General features: G+C 39.4%; 2 protein-coding genes across 2 annotated transcripts in view; one reads left to right on the top strand and one right to left on the bottom strand.

Moving 5' to 3' along the window:
• Window positions 1–20,137, top strand: part of LOC308090414 (V-set domain-containing T-cell activation inhibitor 1-like) — a 183,593-nt gene that overhangs the window by 121,604 nt on the left and 41,852 nt on the right. The window lies entirely within an intron of this gene.
• ncf1 (neutrophil cytosolic factor 1) lies at window positions 231–18,146 on the bottom strand. The gene is made up of 12 exons (XM_080435587.1): window positions 17,989–18,146; window positions 15,479–15,559; window positions 13,936–14,011; window positions 10,653–10,752; window positions 9,519–9,575; window positions 8,973–9,025; window positions 8,248–8,370; window positions 6,329–6,436; window positions 5,965–6,082; window positions 4,353–4,460; window positions 3,096–3,247; window positions 231–1,601 (listed from the first exon to the last, which is right to left on the bottom strand). The coding sequence occupies exons 1-12, from the start codon at window positions 18,058–18,060 to the stop codon at window positions 1,447–1,449; spliced, it is 1,203 nt and encodes a 400-aa protein (XP_080291713.1). The 5' UTR covers window positions 18,061–18,146; the 3' UTR covers window positions 231–1,446.

Here is a 20,137-nt window from a genome sequence, read left to right as displayed (position 1 = left end):
CTTACAACGCTTCACGAAGCTTGTAGATCTGTTATTTCATCTGTTATTATTTTTTTTATACATTTGAAAATGTATGACAATTTTTCAACATGGAAACGATTATGACAATCATGCAAAAATAATTGCGACTATCTCAAATTTTGCAATTCGACGATTATGTTATAATTATGTCAGTCCCAGTAATACATTGTACTGTATCTAGGTCAGTTAAGTACAGTGACAGAAACACATTGTTTTGCATTACATTTATTGGTATGATATTTGAACACACGTACATGAATAAATGTTGACAAAACATAGCTACTTGACATTTACGCAAACATTTTGAATTGTTTAAATGCCTACATAAAGAGCAAAAGCAATACATCCTGAGACCATCAAATAATGCTTAGACATACTGGCATATGGCATTGTTACAGATTTGACAACTCGGCATGAATTTATAACAGGGGTGATGCAACTTTGATGATGGAGAGGGACACTACAGTATATATCCACACTCACTCCAGAGGGCCACATTGCATAATACTGTCAGGCAGATACCTCTTATCTCCGTATTTTAAAATTAATGCTGTACTTCGCCATTCTATGTCACACAAAAGTAGCCAAAATAGCCGATCTACAAGATCAAAACGCATCGCAGTGCGACGCGTTTTGAGCTTGTAGATTTGCGATTTTTTAATTGGAATCCAGATTTTTTTTACTGAAAAGTAACATTTTTATTTAATTTCAAATGCATTTAGTTATACTTATGTTAACTTCATGACCTTAAATACAAATACATTGGCCATAAAAAGGACAATATAATTTTAATACTAGTCATTAAGCTACTTATATAGACTGAAGGAATTAAAGCGGGTCATGTTTGCATGTTTGCTGAAATCAATAATATATCAGTATTCTGACATTAACCTGCGGGAAGCATTAAGTGAAGGTGGGGGCCGCAAGTGGCCACCGGGCTGCCAGTTGCCCATATATGATTTATAATGATGGATTACAGAAGCATTTCACTGACGGTTAAACTATAATTTTGTAAACGGTCTAGTCGACTAGTTTGAGCTAACGAACATATCGCTTACAACACTTTTAATGGCATTTATCTCATTAAGACCTGAGGCCGATTGTACAAATGCCTTCTAAATCAGTAGTTCTCAAACTTTTTCGTACCAAGGACCCCCACATTGATATGTATGTATTGTATGCGGACCCCCCATCTGAATTTATTTGTGCCAGGAACCCCCAGAAGAGAAAATTTGTGTTGGAAAAAAAAAATCGAAATGATTAAAAATCAAAAAAGTGACACACTGTGAGCTTGTACTGTACATCTGCTATTTTTGAGAAGCAATGTTCTAATTCCCAAGAGTTTTCAGAAAAAACATGTGTTGCAATATTGCAGCTAAAATGACACAGATGCTTAATGCTTAATTAACGGGTTAATCCATGGGTTTAACTCTGGCTGGTTTTGCGGAAGCTCAGCTTCTTTCGGGTGTTGTCGCTACAACGCTCCTGGATCAGGTCGGCGCTGGGTCGTGGAGGGATGGACGGTGCGGATTTCTTCAGCGCCCCCTCTGGCTTGGAGTCGGACTGCTCTGGAATGTTTTCTGTATAGGAGGAAAACAAACGCTGGCGTTGGATTTAACACAACAAAACCATCCGGAAACGTTTCTGTCAATATTTAACGGCGCACTTCAGCCATCAAATGGCGATCGGCTGCAACCGCAGGATTTATCAACACGCCGTCCATTCTCACGCTGTGAGAGTACTCAAATGTTTTACTTAAGTAAAAGTATCAATACTGCAGTGTAGAAATACTCTGTTAAAAGTAAAAGACTGGTAATCAAAATTTACTTGAGTAAAGTAAAAGTATTGAAATAAAAATGTACTTAAAGTACCAAAAGTAAAAGTAGTCATTGTGCAGAATGTCCCATTTCACAAGTTCAAAATGTATACCAAATCATTAGAAAATAGCAGATCTACAAGCTCACAATGCGTCGCATCGCAACACTTTGTGAGCTTGTAGATCGGCTATTTTCAAATGGCCGAAATATATATGTATATAGGGCTGAAGTGGTTAATGTATGTTTTGTGATCTGCAAAGTAACTAGTGACTAACTAAAGCTGTCAAATAATTGTAGTGGAGTAAAATAAAAGTACAATATCTATGAGATGTATAGTGGAGTAGAAGTAAAAGTACAGAAAATTGGAAATAGTAAAGTAAAAAATCCTCAAAAGTGTACTTAAGTACAGTACTTGAGTAAATGTACTTAGTTACTTTACACCACTGCACGTGAGCCCCGTTGTAAGATGATGCTCAAATGTTACGCTGGTTTCTAGGTTCCATTGATAAATGAGACACAGAGTGAGTAGACAGAAATGGTGTCATCTTATAATGAGCATTTGTGAGGACCACTTATATGAAGATAAGGATAAAAACGGGTGAAGTGCTCCTATAAGATTTAAAGAGACATTTAAATGGTTATCAAAGTGGGGTCCGGGGTCCCCAGCTAAATGACTGATAGTTAGGAACCAAATGGACCCTTACAGGTCTGTAACTGTCTCTGAGAGTGAACACATGGAACCAAATGGACCCTTACAGGTCTGTAACTCTGAGAGTGTGCAAATGGTTCCATTTGCACACTCTCAAAGTTTTAGGGGTCCGTGGTAAAAAAAGAAACGGGTGGGTTTTTGACATGACAGAGTTTGAGAACCACTAGAAAGATTTTAATATAATCAGTGGTGGAAAACGTACTCAAATGTTTTACTTAAGTAAAAGTATCAATACTGCAATGTGGAAGTACTCTTTAAAGTACACAAGTATTGGTATCAACATGTAGTTAAAGTACCAAAAGTAAAAGTACTGAAATGTTTGAAAATAGCCGATCTACAAGCTCACATCGTGTCGCGCGACGCGTTGTGAGCTTGTAGATAGGTATAAAATAGGACTAAAGTGGTTAATGTATGTTTCATAATGTAATAATGTATACCTGCAAAGTAACTTAAGTTTTCAAATAATGGTAGTGGATAAAAGTATAATATTTGCCTCTGAGATGTACTTAGTTACTTTTTCCACCACTGAATATAATACAGATGCAGACCTTGGGTGCTGATCTCCTGTAGAGTTGAGTCCAGCGCGAGGACGGTGGACTTCCTCTTCTGGACAAAGACTATGCTCTTCCTACGGTAGTCGGCCTGAGACATCCTCCGGCGGGACCTACCATGGATGCTCTGGACATTCCTTATGGTAGACCTGAGAGACAGGCAGACAAGCAGGCAGGCGGCCAGGCAGGCAGGCAGACAATTGATAGAAAATAAGTCATTTTTTCGGGGTGAACTACTCCTTTAACCCATTAAAACCGATCTACAAGCTCATAGCGTGGCACCGAGTGCCGCGCTATGAGCTATTAGATCTGCTCTTTTTGAGAAATCGTGAACATTTCTGCAAATCTTATATATATATATTTTAAAGGAATTTTTTTTACTCAAATATTTGCTTCTGGAGGGGTCCCTGGAACAAAATATTTTGAGATGGGGGTCCGTGGCCAAATACATATCATTTTGGGGGTCCTTGACATGAAAAAGTTTGAGAACCACTGATTATAGCAACTTAGAAGAGATTTGTAGAATCCCCCAGATGCAAAGATTTGAGTAAAAACAAATTCTTTAAGAAAGATATATATATTAAAAGATTTGCACAAATTTCGTGGTAAAAATAAAAATGCAGATCTACAGTACAAGCTCATAGCGCGGCACTCGGTGCCACGCTACGAGCTTGTAAAATTGACTTGAGTAAAAGGGCAAAAGTATTGGCATCAAAAAAACTTAAGTAGGCCAACAAGAGTAGGCCATTATGCAGAAGGTCCCATTTCATAGGTTTTCAAAATGTACAAAAATGCTTTGAAAATGGCAGATCTACAAGCCCACAACGTGTCGTTTTGCAGCGCGTTCTGAGCTTGTAGATCGGATATTTTCAAATTGCCAAAGTATGTATTTAGGTCTGTGGTCTGTAACAATAATCAAAATCTACAAAGTAACTCGTAACTAAAGTTTTCAAATAATTTTACTGGAGTAAAACGTACAATAGTTGCCTCTGAGATGTAGTGGAGTAGAAGTAAAAGTTCTGAAATTTAAAAATACTCCAGTAAAATATAAAATTCCACAAATTTGTACTTCTGTGTACATGTAGGCTACTTAGTTACTTTCCACCACTGAACCCCAGTACTTGAGCCAAAGTAATGTATAGACACTCCTGGTCAAATATGACTCAACTAGTGAAAGCTGCTCTGTCGAATTTGTACCTGGGTAAAAGTAATGGAATACTTGCTTCTAAATGAAGCATTTCCTACGGTACATACCGTCGGGGTGGGGGCGTGTTCTTCTGGGGGCCGGTGGGGTTTGGCTCCGCCTTCTGACCGGCTTTACGCAGGAACATGGAGGGAAAATGTCCAGTGTCCTCTCCTCTCCTGTTTAAAACATATAACATATATGTATACATGACAATCTCTCCTCTCCTGTCTATAAATATAATACAATTGTATACCTGTGTGTGTATGTGTGTGTGTGCGTGTGCGTGTGCGTGTGCGTGTGCGTGTGTGCGCGCGCGCGCGCGCGCGTGTGTATGTATGTATACTGTATTTAGCCTATATATGTATATATGTATATATACTGAGGCTGCACAATATGGATAAAATGTCATAACTCAATATTACAAAACTTCTAGGAGGTGTCCAGAACAACAAACTAAAAGTCCTAAGAAATCCTAGTTGAAGATATGTTTAATTGGCATCAATCCAAGATGTCCGGCAATAGAAGAAAAACATGGACTACCTTGCACTTCAGTCTAAGCGTTTTATCTGACTTCCTCAACTCGAAATATATTTGGAAGTCAATCGAAATCTCAGATGAATACAAATGGACAATAATTGGTGGACTTCTGGTATTTTCACGCGTCGTTTAGTGATTCATTTGCATTGAGTGAGCACGTTGGGAGCGGCAGGACAAGCGACAAGTGCCGTGAAAACTATCGCAGATGCAGCCGCGCTCGTCTCATGCACACGCCCGTCGGTACTAGAGTTACGCAGGGTAGAGATTATCTACAGTTCCCAAACTGGGGCCAAATAATAACATATATATATATTTTTTATATTATTATTTATTCATTTTTTTGGGGTGGTTAGCTTAATGTGCAACATTGTTTTCTCACTCAACAGTAAACAAACCAACATACAGTATAAGAGTATACAGGGTATCTGCACATTTCTAAAGTGACAATTTACTTAAGTGACAAGGACTTTGAAGACCGTTTTAATATCTATAAAACAAACAAAAAATCTAATAATAAGACAACAAACTATACTATAAACAAGACCAGGAGACCTGGTTCTGCCAGACCCAGAATAAGTACTTTATAAGATCAGAGCACTACGTCACCGGACTTCACATGACGTGTCAGCCTGTGTCTATGCCCATGTATGGACGAAAGGGGGACAGACTTTTATGGCTGGGGCCGGAGGACAAAGTGACCATGCCCATGTATGGACGAAACAGGTACAAAGCCTCATGTAAGCCCAACCCCTTGGGTCTGGCAAAAATCTAACATTGGTCAAATTGTCAAATATTACCCAAACGAGGCAAACATTGAGTAAATAGCTATTTTCTCAATATTTGTTGGTGGAACTGAGTCAAACTAAATGTATCAGGGTAGGGGGTCCCCAGTTCAATTATGATTATTGGGGGGGGGGGGGTCAAGTGACTGAAAAGTTTGAGAATACTTGACATGTGTGTGTGTGTGTGTGTGTGTGTGTGTGTGTGTGTGTGTGTGTGTGTGTGTGTGTGTGTGTGTGTGTGTGTGTGTGTGTGTGTGTGTGTGTGTGTGTGTGTGTGTGTGTGTGTGTGTGTGTCTGTGTCTGTGTCTGTGTGTCTGTGTGTCTGTGTCTGTGTCTGTGTGTGTGTGTGTGTGTTACGTACCGGACCACCCACCATCCATCCAGCAGCTGGTGGATCACCTCTATAGATTCTCCCGATCCCAGGGAGATCTCGTCTTCATTCTGAGCTTCATACGTCCTGGTACTCACATACCGCTCTCCTACAGAGTACAATAAATACACACAGTATTGTCACAATATGTATCTGTGGACTAATCTGTGGAACTAAATGTAATGCCTCAACTCTTTATTCCAAGTGCTTGTCAGTGTTGGGGGGTCCCCAGTTCTAGTATGATTGTTTTCGGGGGTCATGGCCTGAAAAGGTTAACCACTGCTCTGGAGTACAAAATATACACATTATATTTATGACGTCATCATTGTTTACCTGTGGCATCATCATTGTTTACCTGCGTAGTTTGGTTCTTGTTCTTCTGACTCTTCGGGCCCGTCCAGAGGTTCCAGGTACGAGGCTGGGACCCACCCCCTTCTGCTGTCAATCAAACAGAACCACCACCCTGAAACACACAAACACACACGCACACAGACACACACACACACACACACACACACACACACACACACACACACACACACACACACACACACACACACACACACACACACACACGCACAATACAATTGTAAATCTAGTCCTCTATTGCAATGGTTCTCAACCTTTTCATACAGGCACCCCCCAAAATAATACAATTTCGCCTCTTTCTTATATTATTTGACAATTTGAATCAATGTTTGACCAGTTTTTATAGTATAGTTTGTTGATTGCTTTTGATGCAGTAATAATGGTATATTTATTTTCTTTCTCTTTGAGGTATTAAAAAGGTCTTAATATTCCTTTAATTTGGCACTTCACTGCCATCTAGGGACCCCCCCAAAATCAAGCGGGGACCCCCCCCCTGGAGGTACCGACCCACAGGTTGAGAACCACAGCTCTATTGCACTGATCAGCGAGTTATGGCCAGCGAGTGAAAGGTAGGGTAAGTGATATGTTTTGGTCATTTTTGTTTTTTGTTCAAAAGGTTAAGTATTATATTCTGATAGTAATCATTGCTACAGAGTGTTAGTTCGGTCACAGTGGTCTCTACGGCTCTTTAGTAAACAGAATATATGTACATTTTCGAGTAGGTGACAAAATGTAAGCCAATCAGGAGAGAGCACTGAAAATGCATTTTCTGTTTAATAAAGAGCTGGAGAGACATGGAGACTCCTTTTACTGAACAAACACTCTCTAGCAATGAGTACTATAAGAATATAGAGATATTTAACACTTATCTTAACCAAAGTAAATCACTTACCCTACCTTTAAGTGTTAAACACTGCTGCAATACGGCTGTAGCGTCCCATATACAGTATGTGTGACGTTTATGCTTTTTGGCGTGACTATTGTCATGGCAGACCCCTGGACAGTGTGTTTGTGCCACATTTGGTGTGGATAAGAGAAACGGTGCGTGTATGTGTGTGTGTGTGTGTGTGTGTGTGTGTGTGTGTGCGCGCAGTGGTGTAAAGTAACTAAGTAAATGTACTCAAGTACTGTACTTATGTACAATTTTGAGTTTTTTTTTTACCTTACTGGAGTACTTCCAATTTTCAGTACTTTTACTTCTACTCCACTACTTTTCAGAGACAAATATTGTACTTTCAATCCACTGCAATTATTAGAAAACTTTAGTTAGTTACTTTGTAGATTTTGATTATCATTACAAAACATATGTTAACCACTTCAGCCCTATATATATTTCGGCCATTTGGAAATAGCAGATCTACAAGCTCACAATGCGTCGCGATCCGATGCATTGTGAGCTTGTAGTTTGGCTATTTTCAAAATATATTTTTTATACATTTTGAACTTGGACATTCTGCACAATGACTACTTTTAAATTCCAGACTTTTACTTGTAACTGAGTATTTCTACATTGCAGTATTGATACTTTTACTTAAGTAAAACATTTGAGTACTTTTTACATTGCGTGTGTGCGTGTGTGCGTGCGTGCGTGCATGCGTGCATGCATGCGTGCGTGCGTACGTGCGTGCGCGTGACTTTATTTGAAATGCAATGAAACTGCACAAATTTAAGTTACAGCAGTTTGAGGATAAACACAAAAGTCCAGACTTTGTGGTTCCTCTCACAAGCAATTAATAAGTTGTGTGTGTGTGTGTGTGTGTGTGTGTGTGTGTGTGTGTGTGTGTGTGTGTGTGTGTGTGTGTGTGTGTGTGCGTGTGCGTGCGTGCGTGCGTGCGTGCGTGCGTGCGTGCGTGCGTGCGTGCGTGCGTGCGTGCGTGCGTGTGTGCGTGCGCTCTATTCCCTCACCATTGGAGCTCTTCTCCACTATGTCCACCATGTCTCCAGTGTGCAGCTCCATCTCGTTCTTGGTGCTCTTGGTGAAGTCAGCCACCACCCTGTAGGTCTCCAGGAGGATCGGCCCCGAGATCTCTGGAACACAAAACCAAAACCACCACAATGGTTGCGTCCGAATCAGTCACTCGTTCACTACTCCCTACTCCCTATAGCGCAGGGTTTCTCAAAGGGCAAGGGTTCCCAAAATGTTCAGGCTGCGACCCCCCCAAAATAATCATATTTGAACTGGGGGCCCCCCTACCCTGACAAGCACTTGGAATTGTAGGCAATTCAATTTGACTTGTGTACATTCAGTTTGACTCGGTTTCACAGATAAACATTGTGAAAAATAGCAGATCTACAAACTCACTGAGCTTGTAGATCGGTTATTTTCACATCCATCTATACCAAAATCTCCTCACCAAAAATTGCAGATTTCCAGCTTACAACGCGATACTGGGGTTCAAGTGGTTAAAGCTGCAATACGTAACCCGGTTTCCTGCACAAGTGCTGCCATTTTTACCATTGAGCTAATAGAGCCTGCCTGCTTGCTCAACCATCAGGTCAAAATTATACCGTGTCACACAACATAGCCGATCTACAAGCTCACAACACGCCTCAAAATGTTAATTTAGTATATGAATTCATCTATTTAATAGTTTAATAGTGTTTTATTAAATGTAATTAAAAAGTCTCACCAGATACAGAATCGGTGTCGCTGGAAGGCACAAAGTTCTCATTTGGTTTGCCTCTGAAAGATGGGAGGAAAATGTTTAAAAATAAATGCGTTATAAACAAGTAATTAAATCATAAATGTTTAATAATGAATCTGTTACAATCATAGTGACAACATGGTTATTACACATGTTTACATTGAAGGAGCACATCACTTTCAAGCCCATTCATTCAGCCCATAGAGATTTCCAAAAATATTTACATTAATTATATTTAGCCTGGAACCAAGCCATCCAGGCTCCTGGTGAATCATGACCATAAAAAATGTGATTCTGTGTCAAAAAGTATTTTAAAACCGCAAAAAAAGGCGAAAGTTAACTTTTTTGGCGGTTTTCAAATATGTTTTGAATGAATTAATCTGTGGAACCAGAGCCGGTAAACAAAATGGCCGCCACTGTTATGCTCTATTTGATGGTATATATTTGTACTAACAGGTGCAGAGCAGAGTATGTTAGAGGTTAGATGTTATAGATTAATGGTATATATATATGGTATATAGTTGTACTAACTTCAGAGGGCTCTCGTCTTCGGGTCGGACCTTGAAGAAGCCTGAGACCAAACTGGACCTAGAGATACAGTATACGACACAAATGAGTTGTGTGAGTGTCTGTGTGTCTGTCTGTGTGCAGTGCAGGGGTGGAAAAGGTACTGACTTTAAGTAAGAGTATCAATACTGCAATATAGAAATACTCTTTTACAAGTGAAAGTCTGGAATTCAAAATGTACTTTAGTAAAAGTACTTCAAGTACCAAAAGTAAAAGTACTCATTATGCAGAAGGTCCCATATCACACGTTTTCATGTATAAAATGTATAAAAATCCTTTGAAAATAGCCGATCTACAAGCTCACAATGCGTTGCTTTGCAACGCGCTGTGAGCTTGTAGATCGTCTATTTTCAAATAGCCAAAGTATAGGGCTTAAGTGGTTAAAGTATGTTTTACAAAGTAACTGGTAACTAAAGTTTTCAAATAATTGTAGTGGAGTAAAAGTACAATATTTGCCTCTCAAATGTAGTGGAGTAGAAGTAAAAGTATTGAAAACTGGAAATACTAGTAAAATAAAAGTACTGTACCTCAAACGTGTACTTAATTTAAGTAATTCTTAGTTACTTTAGTCTGTGACGCATTGTGAGCTTGTAGATCGGCTATTTTCAAAGGATTTTTATACATTTTATACATATGAAAACGTGTGATATGGGACCTTCTGCACAATGAGTACTTTTACTAATAATAATATATATATTTTTTGTTTTCAAAATCAGATCGCCTGGTTCAGATCGCCACTGAATAAACCAAATGAACCGAAATAAAGTTACAAAACCCCCCCAAAAAAAGTAAATTATCCGGCCAAGCGCGTGCGCGAACGGGGCACTTGCGCACCCACTAGAGCTTATAAATATCGGCGCCCCTGATCAGCATATTGCGTGCGCGCCTGCGTGCGTACGTGCGTGCCTGCGTAACAATGTTCTGCCAATTAGGCACTTTGTAACTGGCTGTTATCCTATTGAGTGACTGCACTGGCAGTGTTTAAATGTCCTTTGCACAAGGCAAGACAAAACAAATACATATTTTGTGTGTGTGTATGTGTGTGTGTGTGTGTGTGTGTGTGTGTGTGTGTGTGTGTGTGTGTGTGTGTGTGTGTACCTGGAGATGTGAGTAGGCAGGGTAATCAGAGTACTACAGTACTCAGACAGAGTACTCTGCCTGGTCTCTGTTGACTTCTCACTGTCCATCCACCTGGGAGCTGTAAACACATTTACAATGATTGTTAAAAGAATAACACAAAAACGATAGGGGCTTGTTTCCATTGTGGTCCTGTGTATTCAATTCATTAAAAACATTAACCACTTATAGCAGATCTACATACGTAGATCTGCTCATACACTGGCAGCAAAACCCTTTTTTCATATCACTCCTACATCCAAACATCACGCAAATCAGGACACGTTATCTCTATAGTCATGTGATCAAGACGGATCTGTTCGATTTTTCATATTGTATCCTGATTGGCTAAGATTGGCTTTCAAAGTTTGCAGGAGTGGCCCGTTTTGAACAAAATGCCTCAAGTCATGAACGCAGCGTGCGATTGCCGTGAAACACATTCTCATTAGGCCGAGGCGAGGGAGAAATGCCACACTACTTTTTTAAACCACGTTTTTAACCGTCGGTCAAACAATCAAAATTCTTTCTCCCTTGGATTCTCCCCAAATAAGCCACGCCCATTTCCACCTGTGACTGGATTCCAAACTTTGCCGTCTTGTCTGTCTCTCTCTCTTGCCATGTTACATCACATGTTTTGTAAGTGCACAGTTTCATAAGAGAGACTTTAGAACTGTGTTCTAGTAAAACAGCATGTTTCTTTATTTTGTGTGTGTGCGTGCGTGCGTGCGTGCGTGCGTGCGTGCGTGTGTAAACACATAGAAAGCAGAGAGACAGTGTAGTGTCTCAGTAACTATAGGATCACAGGTAAACGAAGAACCTATAGCATCAGTCCAAACAATATACTATCAAAATAATCATCTGTACATTGAAACTATAGGATGCCAGGTAAACAAAGCATCTGTCTAAACAATCTAATATCAAAATAATCATCTGTACATTGAAACTACAGAAACTAGGATGCCAGCCAGGTAAACAAATTAACCTAGCATCTGTCTAAATAACCTGCTATCTAATCTAAATTACATGAATGTGACTATGCCACCAAGAGGAAGTGCATGAGTGTAGTGTCAGTTGTGTACAAGTCAGTGTTGTGTCAAATACAAACACAGAAGTACGTTTTACCACATAATTGTACAATCACCAGGTGCTTCCTCTAAACACACTGCTGAGAGTATAACTAAGTACTTTTTCTGAAGTACTGCACTTAATTACTATTTTGAGTTGCTGGTAGGCCTACTTTATACAATACTTTTGTATTTCATTTTTCCCCCCAATCATTTATACTTCTAGTCCACTACATCTCAGAGGCAAATGTGCTTTTTACTAGTTCCAAGTTACACTTAAGGTGGCCTTACACTACGAGTTAATCGGGGTCTTAAACAACCCTCCCAAGTATCGGGGGGGGCGTGCCCTACCCCAGCCTAGATCGCATGCACGCAATGCACCGTGATAACACGAAGCACAAATCAGGCAACAGCTACGTAGAGTCAGGGCTCTATGCTAGTGTTAGTGTATTTTCTGTTTTCTGTAAAAAAGAAATATTACTTTTTGAGCTTGTCGATCGGCTGTTTCTTAATAATAATAATAATAATGATAATAATAATAGCTCAGATTTTCTGCAAAAGCTTTCCCCAGAAAATACGGATACTGGGGTTTAAGTGGTTAAACTGTATTTCTGTCATTTCAGTGTAAAGTATCATTCTGTCTATAACATCATATTATGTCCAAACCGTGGCATTCTGCTGTTGAGATTACAAACTTTCCGTCCGTCCGTCCGTCCGTCCGTGTGTGTGTGTGTGTGTGTTGTAATTTTGTAATTCACGTTGCATTATAATCCTGTAATCCTGTTATCTCTCTCTCTGTGTGTGTGTGTGTGTGTGTGTGTGTGTGTGTGTGTGTGTGTGTGTGTGCGCGCGTGCGCGTGTGCGTGCGTGCGTGTGTGTGTGTGTGTGTGTGTGTGTGTGTGTGTGTGTGTGTGTGTGTGTGTGTGTGTGTGCGTGTGTGTGTGTGTGTGTATGTGGCAATTCATGTTGCGTTAGAGTCCTGCTATCTATGTGTTGCGTAAAAATGGAACAGTCATTTTCAACCCTTTTCACTTCAAAGGAACCCTAGTTTGATAAATGCTTTAGACCACTGGTTCAGGCGGGTCCAGGTGGCCCCCAGGGGTCTTTAAAGGGGGGGGGTTGTCACCATATCACTAGGATTGGGATCCCCCTCAAGCAACCCACAGGGTCCCTGGACCTCACTTTGAGAACCATTACAATAATATGTACACAATACTGTATGCAGTGGTGGAAAAAGTACTCAAATGTTTTACTTAAGTAAAAGCATCAAAACTGCAAGTAGAAGTACTCTGTTACACGTAAAAGTCCGGAATTCTAAATTTACTTGAGCAAAAGTATTGGTATAAAAATGTACTTAAAGTACCAAAAGTACTAAAATGTTTGAAAATAGCAGATCTACAAGCTCACAACGCTTCGTGATGCGACGCGTTGTGAGCTTGTTGATCTGCTATTTTCAAATAGCCTAGGTATAGAATAGGGCTAAAGTGGTTAAAGTATGTTTTATAATGCAATATATTGAAATCTGCAAAGTAACTATAGTAAGTAAAGTTTTCAAATAATTGTAGTGGAGTAAAAGTACAATATTTGCCCCTCAGATGTAGTGGAGTAGAAGTAAAAGTATAGACAATTGGAAATACTCCGGTAAAGAAAAAGTACCTCACAATTGTACTTAAGTACAGTACTTGTGTAAATGTACTTAGTTACTTTACACCACTGACTGTATGATTGAATTTGTGTTCAAAAATGCGAATGAAGGCCAAAAATATATATGTAGGCTACTGTATGTATGTATATATATTTTTTTTTAAATGTAGGAATAATTAAAAGGAACCATTAAGTAAATGGGACCGTTAAGAGGGAATCATTAAGGAACCGGAATTGTTACGATTCCCTAAAGAATCCCAAACAAGCCCCCAGAACCACGGTAGAACAGTGAAGCGGCCAAGCCTGGTGGTCAAATCTTATATTGCAACACTTTCGCATTTTGCACGTGCATCTGCCGTTTGTCTGCCGTTTGTCACAACCCAATATTGCATAGACCCAATGGAACCAATCTGGAGCCAATAGTGTACTTCCGGGTGCTTCAAAACGCCACTGAGCAACTTTCATTGAAATGAATAGCTGGGGGTGGGGCAATCCGCCCTCTAGATGTATTATAACTATATGATCCCAACCCTACATAGACACAATGTTTGACTCACCTGGCAGGTTAGGAATGATTCTGTCTTTCTTCTCGATCAGCCCAGACTCTATGGGAAACATTTCCTTTAAGGTTTTCTGTAACACACACACACACACACACACACACACACACACACACACACACACACACACACACACACACACACACACACACACACACACACACACACACACACACACACACGCACATTAAAGGCATAGTATGTAACTTTGCCCTTTGTTTTACATAACAAAATACATAATTGTTTTACTCAACATTTCCCCTCTATAGACCCCTTAACAGACGACGTCACACTGATAAGAACCAGAATGCGCGTGCAGGCCGGCACCAAATTAACCCCATTCTATCATGTCTCGCTAGGACGCGCCTCACTAGCCAACACACAAGAGGAGGTTGAATGAACTGAAACCAGCGCACCCCCAAACAATATGTTGGGAATTGATTGCATGAAACAATCACCTGTGCGTCCAGTCTCAATGTTGGTAAACAAATAATTGGTCAATAGAACACGCTGGGTCTTCAATTGTACCATTAACTTGAATTAATGGTATATTTTGGTTAAAACAAAACAGTTTTTTTAGTTAAAAGATTAAAGCACTATATATTATAAACATTGCTATAGAGTGTTTGTTCAGTAACAGGGGTCTCCCCTTCTCTCCAGATCAGGAAAGAGTACCTATTTATCAGCTTCATCAACTGTTCCAGTTCCAATTGTGTCTGCTCCTTTCTTTGGGTCTTCACTTCCAATTTCATTTGTTTAATCTTTATCCTGTCTGAGTTCTCTATCCTGATTGGATAAAATCAGTATCCTGACCTGAAAATGCATTTTCTGTTTAATAAAAAGCTAGAGAGACTCCTGTTACTGAACAAACACTCTATAGCAATGAGTACCATCACAATGTAGAGCTATTTAAACACTTATTTTAACCAAAATTAACTTACAGTACACTACCTTTAAAGTACTGGAGTACTTGCTTTTAAACATATTTAAGTATCCAAAAGTACACTAGTAGCGAAGTGAAAGGAAAGGAGTACTTCACCCATTTTCAACCTTATATTCAGTGACATCGGTAAGCAGGTTTGGTCATTTCAAACAAGATTTCAAAAATATTGTTTTGTATGTGTTATTAATGAGAGAACAATGGCTTTTTTTCAGCAGGTTAACTTTCCAGGAAGAGAAAGGCTGTAGTTTCTAATTGCTTGGAATCCCCATCGATGATGTCACTGGTAGGCAGGTTTCTGAACTGTCCACAGTCCAGAGTGAGTAGATAGAAATGGTGTCATCTCATAATGAGCATTAGTGAGGACCAATTATATGAAGATAAGGTCATATGAAGTTCTCCTTTAAGTACAGTACTCAAGTAAATGTACTTTGTTACTGCTCAACCACTGAATAAATAATGCAGGCCTAAACTCACATCTTATTTAATCTGTTTTTACTTTTTTTATTAAACTCACATTACACGAAAGTCGTGGATCTTGGGATATCTTATTTAATCATATTTTAATTACATATTTCTATATGTTTGTATTAAACTTACATGAAATGTGTGAATCTCAGGATATTTCCTGTAGATCAATTTCTCTGCCTGATTGCTCCACTTCACCATCAGCAGATAGACCTGTCAAATAAATAATACAATATGATTGAATAACTTAATTAATACATTTCACCATCAGCAGATAGACCTGTCAAATAAATAACAACTTATGGTTTAATAACTTAATTAATACATTTCACCATCAGCAGACACACGTATATAATTCATTTAAAAACTAAATAATGTCATAATTAATGCAAATTACAATGTGTTAACCAAATGGACCCTTACGGTCCCGTACCTCTGAAAGTGTACAAATGGATTAGATTTTTCAATAATGTAAGGGTATAAGGGTCGATTTGGTTCCATTTGTACACTCTCAGAGTTACAGACGTGAAAGGGTCCATTTCGGTTCCTGACTATCAATCATTTAGCAGGGGACCACGTGCAGGGCTGTATTAGCCATTGGGCCGCCGGGCCCGTGGCTCATGGGCCCTTGGCTCTCAGGGGCCCTTCGGGGGAACTGGGCCTTGCGGCCATCGACAATTTACTAAAATTAAATATATATGTTAATCAAATATCAAATGTGTGGGCCTCTCCTCTGTATTTACAGCAGTGATTCTCGCTGGGTTTGAGGCCCTGACAAGGGCTCCTGGGGCCCTATATGATGGATACGATTAAGGATTAAGGATTTTTAAAAGAATTGTTTTAATTTAAAATTTCCCCCAACAATTCTTTTTTTAGGGGGGGGCCCTAAAAAATTTGGCAACCCAGGGGCCCGTGCGGGGGTTAATCCGTCCCTGACCACGTGGAACCCTGTCAAGGACCCCTGGGGGTCCCTGGGTGCCATATTGAGAACCACTGTAAAAAAAAGGGTCCCAAACGTTTGCCAGATATACAATTAAACAAAATTAAAATAGTGATAATGACACAACACATCGCATCCCATTGCAGACAGGCTATTATTATTATTTCGTTGTTGTTGAAAATGTTGAGGAAAAGAGAAAGAAATATAAACATTTTGAAAATAATTACATGACCAATTACACCGTTTGAATGAGGTTATAATTGTCTCTTTTCAAGTACAATAAATCCACTGCATTCAGAATACATTTTATCGTTCAAAAACTCAAGCTGTTTTGCAAAAGGAAAATGATCAGTTCTAACAAAGTGGTGGTTTGTGATTCAAGCTGGCAATACATAAAATGCCTACTATATCAGTGGCGGAAAAAATACTAAATTGTTTTACTTAAAGGCATACTAGGTAACGTTTTCAACAAAACTAAAGTTAAATTGTATATCTTTTGTGAGTGGCAAAAGTTTCACAACACCCACTCCATGAATTTCACCCCCGGAAGCCTTTTATTTATATATTTACTATTGAACGGTGAAGGGGGGGACTTTCCCGGGAAAATTACGTCATCTGGCCGGAAAACGGAGGTGGAAATGCACTGGTTTCCTGTTTGGCCAGGAACTACCGCAACGGTTTCCTGTTTGGCCAGGAACTAACGCGCTAATAACAAAAAGGAACCTCACGCTGATTTTAAGAGAATGTAGGATTGGAAGATCGAAAAAGAACAGAAAAAGAAAGCACAGCTCATGGTAACTAATGCTCCACTGGCTAAGAGAAACGATCCGTAGATAGTATAAAACAATTAAAAGATCGCTTTTTGAAACGCTTCCGGCTTCCGGTGAAAACGAATGGAATTCTGGGTAATCGAGGAATACGGAAATTGTATGCAGTGACGGTAGTGACCAGCAGAGGTTGCTAAAAATCGTTAGTTGTGAATTTGCATTGTACAACTTTAAGTAAAAGTATCAATACTGCAATGTAGAATACTCTGTTACAAGTGAAAGTCCGGAATAAAAAAATGTCATGTACCACATGTACCTCCTCCAATGAAAAAAGTCATTTTGTGTCTTTTGAAAATAGCCGATCTACAAGCTCACAGATCGCAGCGCATTGTGAGCTTGTAGATCTGCTTTTTTCAAATGGCCGAATTGTATATAGCAGGGGTTTTCAACTGATTTTGACCCAGGGACCACCATCCTGACTAAGAGCAACCTGGGGACCACCACTATTGTGCGTGGTGGGTCCATCATAGACCCACCCCGCACAATAGTGGTGGGGGGTTCATGTACCGCAGGGAGCGGGAGAAAATAGCTATAATATCAATATAATATCCAATAAGATACTGTACAGTGATTTTGTTTGAATATGATGGAATATGATTAAGGATTACTGTGATTATGGTAAGCTCACATTTCATATCACACACACACACCATACAGTAAGAACTCCTGTAAGTTACTAAAAGTGAATTAAAATTGCCATTTTGTAAAGCGACTTTGAGTACTCAAAAAAGCGCTATATAAATTGTATGTATTATTAAATACTTGGCGGGCCCCCTGTAGTAACTCTGAGGATCCCCTAGGGGTCCCGCACCCCCTGTTAAAGATCGATGCATTATACAGTAGAAATTATGTTAAAAGTATGAATTAATACGTACGTAATGTTGACTGGGGACCAGTCGTTTCTCGAAGCCCAGCAGTTCCACATGTACCACATGTACCTCCTCCATTCTTACTGATACCGATAATACAATTATATTTATTATTAGTAGTGATAGGCCTAATTGTACGCGCCAGTAAGCTGTAGTTGTTTGCAGCTGTGAGAAGACTGGTCTACTGAGTGGAAAGGGGAAGCAGAGGCTTATGTACTGTGTGTGTGTGTGTGTGTGTGTGTGTGTGTGTGTGTGTGTGTGTGTGTGTGTGTGTGTGTGTGTGGGGGGGGGGGGGGTTACACTGGGACTTTCTGCATAATGTTTGCGTCACCAGAAAGAGGAACCACACCAGTGTAGAAATCACCTATACCAGAGCAGTAGCCTAGTCTCGCGTAACCAGACAACTATTCCACAATCTCTGAATGCTATACAATATAGTCTAGAAAAGGGGTGGGCAACTTTGATGATCATAATTTTTTTTTCCCGTAAATGAATGCCATACTTCGTCATTCTAGTATGTCACACAAAAGTAGCAAAAATAGCTGATCTACAAGCTCAAAACACGTCGCATCGCCGAGCGTTTTGAGCTTGTAGATCAGCTATTTTTGCTATTTTGGAATTGGAATCCTGAATTATGTTTTGCTATTTTTGAATTGGAATCCTGAAAAGTAACATTTGTGTAACATTTCAAATGCATTTAGTTATATTAAGTTAACTTTATGAACTAAAATACAAATACATTGGACATGAAAAAGTTATTACACTTATATAGACTGAAGTAATTAAAGCGGGTCATGTTTGCATGTTTGGAATTGTAACAGCTGAAATCAATAAGAGACCAGTCGAAATTTACAAAAGGGGGTACCTGGAGGAAAATAGGGGAGGGTCATGCCTTTCTAATTTTAGTACAAGGGAGGGTCAGCTAATTTTACTTTGAATCCAAGGTAGGGTCATGCAATTTTGAATTGATAAACTAGTCTGTTTTTTATATACCTTTTTAGTACAGCAGAACAGTGGTCAATGACCCCTCTCTATTTCAAAGGATACAAAGGATTCAAATCCAGTAACACCTTGGTCTATTTAGAATCAATGACGGTCGTTAACAAGCCATCAACGCACAGCGAGTGTGAACGATCCAGTCAAATCTATTTAGCGTCTTAACGATGGTGGTTGAACAATTAAGCAACACTACAACAGGTGTTAGGCATATTAGAGAGATGCATTACCCCAATTTCCAACACAGAGATATCCTCTTTTAAGTGTGTTTTTGTTGCTCATAGAATTACATACACCAGGTAGGTTACAATGACCAATTTATAACTGGATATTCATAATTATTTGAAGTAATTCTGTGCATGTGATTAATTTGGATCTATATGGACAGTTGTGCAGATGCCAGCCTAGCTCCACAAGTAAAACCAGAATCATCAGGCCATAATTGATAGCCTAATTTGTTACATGTAGGCCATGGGTTTTCAACTGATTATGAACCAGGGACCACCACCCTGACTGAGAATCAACCTGGGGACCACTGTTGTGTTGGGAGGGGGGATATGGGCGTGGTGTGGGGGAAAAAGCTTGAAATTAAATAATGACTGTTAAGGCCTTAATTTATTTTGTTAATTCGAGGTGAATTAAATCAAGCCCTTAACAGTCATTATTTAACTGAGATATGCTAGTGGTCCAGAGCTCAGAAAAGATTGAGAACCACTGATCCATTCCTTTCCCATGGTTTCCCCTATTCTGTTCTCTTAACCTTCCATTTTAAACTCATGTTAACTGATTCATTGCAACATATGTATGAGCAAGCACATGCAATTGATATGGGCACATTTCCTACTAATGATGACTCAACCAGGTAAACCGGTACGGGTACAGTTTCCCTTTCTGTGGAAGTTCTTGACATACGACTTCCAAGTAACTGACAACATTGATGCGTCATCATACATCATACTGTTTCTCAACTAGTGGTCGATAACATAAAATATAATACAAATCTTCACTTTCCTACATTACTAGATGCATGGTCACCATTTTTTTTAAACAATATATTTATTGGCATTTTCAATGATATAACATACATAACATACAATATGGCTCTTGTATTAAATGTCTATAAATAATCAAACAAAAACAGAGCAAAAAGACATCACAT

The sequence above is a fragment of the Gymnoscopelus braueri genome (assembly GCF_963280865.1).
Source record: "Gymnoscopelus braueri genome assembly, chromosome: 8".
Lineage (NCBI taxonomy): Eukaryota > Metazoa > Chordata > Actinopteri > Myctophiformes > Myctophidae > Gymnoscopelus > Gymnoscopelus braueri.
The sequence above is the reverse complement of the archived record's forward strand: the minus strand, read 5'-3'. Positions and strand labels throughout refer to the sequence as shown.

Bases quoted from the DNA above. Each gene is read 5' to 3' on its own strand.
- ncf1 (XM_080435587.1), bottom strand. From the start codon at position 18,060: ATGGAGGAGGTACATGTGGTACATGTGGAACTGCTGGGCTTCGAGAAA. The intron at 10,753-13,935 runs GTGAGTCAAACA...ATGTGTTTACAG, and splicing joins AATCATTCCTAACCTGCCAG to CTCCCAGGTGGATGGACAGT. The intron at 6,083-6,328 runs GTAAACAATGAT...TGTACTCTGTAG, and splicing joins ACAAGAACCAAACTACGCAG to GAGAGCGGTATGTGAGTACC.